Source organism: Propithecus coquereli, unplaced genomic scaffold (assembly GCF_000956105.1).
Source record: "Propithecus coquereli isolate 6110/MARCELLA unplaced genomic scaffold, Pcoq_1.0 Scaffold386, whole genome shotgun sequence".
Lineage (NCBI taxonomy): Eukaryota > Metazoa > Chordata > Mammalia > Primates > Indriidae > Propithecus > Propithecus coquereli.
Genome location: NW_012149574.1, coordinates 947,025 through 953,024, shown reverse-complemented (window position 1 = coordinate 953,024; position 6,000 = coordinate 947,025). Strand labels below are relative to the sequence as shown.

Sequence of the window (6,000 nt, the reverse complement as noted above, 5' to 3'; positions counted from 1 at the left end):
TATAAAGATCACTTTATTGAGAAGATCATTGTAGTTATTTCTGAAGGGAAATGGTGAGAGCATCCAGGAATGAGGTACTTTAACTAAATTTTAAGAATTTTATATTATACTTTATTGTGAAGAGTGTAATAACTAAGAGTACACCAAAGATGAGAGTTGACTACCTCTGTTGGTTCTTTTGCTTTAGAGCGTGTAATCTTAACTTAATTTTTTTAAAACTATAGGTAAATTATCATGATGGATTTTTCCAAGCTACCCAAAATACTTGATGAAGATAAAGAAAGCACATTTGGTTATGTGCATGGAGTCTCAGGACCTGGTAAGTAATTCATAATAATCTCAAGTGTAAGGATTCCCAAGCTGGGCATGGTGGTGCATGCCTATAGTCCCAGCTAGCTGAGAGGCTGAGGAAAACTTAAGCCCAAATCCTTTGAGCCCAGGAGTTCAAGGCTGTGTTACGCTATAATCACGCCTGTGAATAGCCACTGTGGACAACGTTGCCTCTCAAAAAAAAAAAAAAAAAGAGTAAAGATTCCTAACTATGATTAAAATCTTTTCAAAGTATTTTAGGTAGAAATACACAGGTTTCTGTTTACCTACATAAATTCCATTTGTCCTTAAAAGATCTTAACAGTGGCTGTAAGACTGAAGTCATATCTCTATCATAAGGGCTCATCTAGCATTGATTATCTAAACTTGATAATTATTGAGGTGCTGCTTTGTAATGTCCTGTTTATATTTTTCTGTTATGTAAATGTATAACCCGTGTTCAGAGTTTCACCTATATAGCTTACTTTTTGTTGAATTTGAGGTGAAAAAAAATCTATGAAGTTTATAGCTTAATATGTAATACCTTGCATATAATAGGCATTCCGTAAATATCTATTAATTTGCTTTGAACTTTAATAATTGTCTTCAGAGCATTTCTCAGCAATATCAATTTTTACACTTTGCATTTATAAATCTTTCTGAATGGTTATTTCAGGTATCACATAGCTAGCTACCTGTGGGAAAGAAGTTTTATGACCTGATACTGATAATGGAAAGCAGTGTTGAACTTTATTTTTTTTTTTATTTTTTTTTTTTTTTGAGACAGAGTCTCACTGTGTTGCCCGGACTAGAGTGCCGTGGCGTCATCCTAGCTCACAGCAACCTCAAACTCCTGGGCTCAAGCGATCCTCCTGCCTCAGCCTCCCGAGTAGCTGGGACTACAGGCATGCGCCACCATGCCCGGCTAATTTTTTTCTATATATTTTTAGTTGTCCAATTAATTTCTTTCTAATTTTAGTAGAGACGGGGTCTTGCTCTTGCTCAGGCTGGTTTCGAACTCCTGAGCTCAAACGATCCGCCCGCCTCCGCCTCCCAGAGAGCTAGGATTACAGGCGTGAGCCACCACGCCCGGCCCTGCAGTGTTGAACTTTATGTCCATTCTGCCAAAACTTGAAGTACTGCTTTTTAAATAATCTCATCCCAGTATTCATTTTATTATTGAACACTCCCATTGCACTATGTAATTCGTAGTTTCCCGAAGTAAAACCTGCTCATTGGTTTATTATCCTTAGTGCCATAGAAATTCATTTTTTCTTACATCTTTTTATAAACATCATGCTATAGTCTTTTTTCTTTTCTTTTTTTTTTTTTTTGAGACAGAGTCTTGCTCTGTCATTGTGCTAGAGTGCTGTCAACATCAGCCTTGCTCACAGCAACCTCAAACTCCTGAGCTCAAGTGATTCTCCTGCCTCAGCTTACCAAGTAGATTGGGACTACAGGCACACACCATCACGCCCGGCTAATATCGGCTTTTTCTTGTTCTAATCACGGTGGAAGTGATAACACTTTTTTGGTGTTTATGTAAATGAAGCCTGTCAGTCACTGTTCTTCTTTTTTCTCTCCAAGAACTTGGTGTTTGAGCTTAAATTGATTGACAAGTAATAAAAAAAGTTATACATTTCACTGTTTTCAATCTCTTTTGCCATGCAGAGAAACAGTTATCCCCTCAACGATTATAAAAGTCTTTCAGACAAACAGGCTAGACCCAACAACTTTTAGAGAAAAGGCAAAAGAACAAAGAGTTTGGGTAAAAGTATTCTGTGAAAATATGTAGTATCTGCTCCTAGAAGAAACTTTTAATTCTTAAGTACTTAGTGGATAATAGAGAAATGGCATCCTTTTTGGCTTATGAAATATGATTTTAAAAATTTCACAATTTGTGGTATTTCAGTGCATCTTATTCATAAGTAGGTATACAGGTAAATATGGAATGAGTAAATCTTCATTGTTCTAACACTAGTTAATTAAATATTAATACTTTAATAGTTTCCACTGAAATATTGCCTATTACATAGTTCTAATCAGTTATATCGGAAAGCTAAATATTAAAAATGGATTTATTCTTACACATATCTAAAAATGTGGTGACCTTCCCTCCCTGCCAGAAAAGTAATTTTTGCTTACTTGACAACATGGTCCAAAATATTAATAGTAAGTTCAGAGGCCAGGCGTGGTGGCTCATGCCAGTAATCCTAGCATTCTGGAGGCTGAGACGGGAGGATTACTTGAGGTCAGGAGTTTGAGACTAGCCTGAGCAGGGGTGAGACCCCATCTCTACTAAAAATAGAAAAATTAGTCGGGCATCATGGCATGCACCTGTAGTCCCAGCTACTGAGGAGGCTGAGGCAGGAGGATCACTTGAGCCCCGGAGTTTCAGTTTGAGGTTGCTATGAGAGAGGCTGACACCACGGCACTCAACTCAGGGCAACAGAGTGAAACTCTGTCTCAAAAAAAAAAGTTCAGATTCTTGTTCAGAGCTTAGAAGAAACAGGGGTTCTTAATTAGGACTTTAACCAGTGGTGGTAACTGATTATAAACATCCTGTGGTCTATGAAAAAAATTTGTAGATACATATGTGAGTTTTTCTAGGTAGAACTACCATTAGTTCCTCAAAAGGGTCCATGTCCCAGAAGAGTTTTAAGAACCACTGGTATAAATTATTGGAGAGTAAAGATACTGCTTTAGGTATTATTTCTGAAGGGAAATGGTGACAGCACAGCAAGCTAGTAATTGTGTGGCTTTCTATCATACCACTAGCTAAAGCTCTTATTCCAATTTTTAGTTCTAAAGTTTTTTTATTGTTCCAAAAACCTTCATACCACGTATTTATTATGGCAACCCCCAGAACATGCCTCAATGCTGTGAGGTAAGAGTTTGCCATATAGAATAAACATTTGAAAAATAGTTTTCATGTATACTATATAAATAATCTTTAGCCTAACAAATTTATTTTGTTTACCTTTTTTTATCATATACTAAAAATACATCTTTATGTGAAACTATAAGTATATTCCATAATAGGTTTTTTATGTTTCTTGTGAATATATGAGAGAGGCATATTATTGGGTATATTGGCTATTTTAATTATTTGTAACTATTCACAGAGCACTCGAGTCTTAAGTTACCAAAACAGTCTTTTGTTCTCTTCAGTGGTTACAGCCTGTGACATGGCAGGTGCAGCCATGTATGAGCTGGTGAGAGTGGGCCACAGCGAATTGGTTGGAGAGATTATTCGATTGGAAGGTGATATGGCCACTATTCAGGTGTATGAAGAAACATGTATCCTTTTTTGGTTGAGTTTCCTGCCACTTTCTATATGTCAAAATTTAAGGATTTAAGCCAAAGGTGGAAGCAGCAACAACCAATGCTATTACAAGCATGAAATGCTAGTGTTGTGAAGAGACCTGATTTACAGAGCAGTATACTAAAGTAAGAGAGAAAGGTACTAGGAATTAGTACTCTTATTTTAAGAAGTTAGTATTTTCAGAACTTTCATTGCTCTTACTGTTTAAGTAGTTCACAAACTTCAGGGGGAACCAATTGGAATTTTTCTTTAAAGGGCCACATATTGTGGAAGAAAGCATAAGCTGAATAACAATATTGATTTGTTGTACGGTTAAAATTCTCCAATGATTTTGGCTTAAAATAGTAAATCCATAAATAAATCAAGTCACCACTCCTTATTTTTATTCTGATTAATAACACTGAATGACATAGCAAATGTTAATGGTAGAATCTAGATAGTAGAGGTGAGAAATTCACTGTAAAATTGTTTCAACTTTAGTGTAGTCTTGAAAATTTTCGTAATCAAATATTGGAAATGAAAATGCATATTTATTTATCAATCCCTTAATGATAGAAATTCTGGTTGTTTCTAGTCTTCTGATGTTATAAACAGTGCTACAGTGTAACTACAGTATGAATTCATAGAAGTTGGATTCCCAGGTTAAGGCTTATCCATTTTTAATTTTGATAGATATTGCTAAAGTACTCTCATTAAAAGTTTTACTGATTTTACTCTTATCCACACATATATGAGAAGCAGATGGATTCAGTATGGTTTTATTCTTTTCCTTTTGAAAATAAATGACCTAATTGTTAAGATTTTAAGTTTCTGTCCAGGTACTAATACTGTTTTTAGAGGACTGATATTCCTCAGTAGTAGATTTGAAACAATGTATTAAATGAGAGCATTTTGCTTCCATTTTTAAACTCGTGGTTCCCAAACGGTGTGCAGAGGCACTCTGGGCAGCTGTAGCAAACTCATATGGTACCCAGGATATTTTAAATTTTTGAGGTTAACACAGGAATATTAGATATCTTGTCAGATACCATGTGAACTAGTAGCTTGCGATAAACCATTTCATTATTTTGTTACACTATATTTTTGTCAATAATGTCATATCTTGGCAAAGCTGAGGTTTTGGCAGTTGCCAAGCTAAAAAGCAAGTAGCATATGAAAATCACTGGGGAACAGGTTTCCAATCTGATTGCAAGGTTGGAAAATGCACAATGCCCAACAGGCACATGCATCCCATTCATAAGAATTATGGTTATTTAGGACTGAAATTGTTTTTTTTTTCAACTTGTGCATATTCTTTTTTCAAATTACTACTCAGTTGTTAGGACTTATGTGTATTAAGTTGTTTGGACATAACTATTTAATAAATGGAATTGTCAGATAAATCTTTTGTCCTGGAACACTGAAAAAATTACTGAAACACTAAGGATGCTATGAACAGGGAAAGCTTGGAAACCTCTGCTTTAGCTTTTTGAATGTCATTTCCCTATTAAACTGTGGTATTTCCTTTTAATAGTATCTTTAAACTTTCACAGTGAGTTTTCCTCAGCTACTGTTTTTAGCTGGTGTGTCTGTTGGAGATCCTGTACTTCGCACTGGTAAACCCCTCTCGGTGGAGCTTGGTCCTGGCATTATGGGAGCCATTTTTGATGGTATTCAGAGACCTTTGTCAGATATCAGCAGTCAGACCCAAAGCATCTACATCCCCAGAGGAGTAAATGTGTCTGCTCTTAGCAGAGATATCAAATGGGATTTTACACCTTGCAAAAACCTACGGGTATGTCCGTGTAACCAAGAATTTCTAAAGTTGGTGAAAGAATGTGAAATGAATGTTTAGTGAACTATTTTGTACTCTTAGTCCAAATAAAAATATACTACAGAAGCATAGTTGAAATTTTTCCTTAAATCTACTAGTGGGATTATAGAACTAATATATTTTATTGATAAATGAGGCAGATAATTTAAATTATAGCAGTAGAAGTGAGGCTACTTGACATTTATTTGGACATTAAACAGCAAATACTTTTGTTCTCTAGGTTGGTAGTCATATCACTGGTGGAGATATTTATGGAATTGTCAATGAGAATTCGCTCATCAAACACAAAATCATGTTGCCCCCACGAAATAGAGGAACTGTAACTTACATTGCTCCACCTGGGAATTATGATACCTCTGTAAGTATCATTTAAATTTTATCCTGCAGAGAGGCCCTATTTATATATGATAGTTGCCCAGTTTTACTGCCCTAAATAATTACAGAATTGATATTCAATATATAGGTTTTGAGTAACTCCTTAATAATTTTCTTAAGGGTTTTTTTGTTTTTAATTTGGACTTGGGAATACAAAGAGTGGAACGTATTGTTTCTT

General features: G+C 35.4%; 1 protein-coding gene across 1 annotated transcript in view; it reads left to right on the top strand.

Moving 5' to 3' along the window:
* ATP6V1A (ATPase, H+ transporting, lysosomal 70kDa, V1 subunit A) overlaps positions 1-6,000 on the top strand; it is a 51,194-nt gene that overhangs the window by 22,825 nt on the left and 22,369 nt on the right. The window contains exons 2-5 of the mRNA XM_012652253.1: positions 225-319; positions 3,481-3,609; positions 5,194-5,408; positions 5,668-5,805. Coding sequence (XP_012507707.1) covers positions 235-319; positions 3,481-3,609; positions 5,194-5,408; positions 5,668-5,805 — 567 coding nt within the window. The 5' untranslated portion in view covers positions 225-234. The remainder of the gene's footprint in view (positions 1-224; positions 320-3,480; positions 3,610-5,193; positions 5,409-5,667; positions 5,806-6,000) is intronic.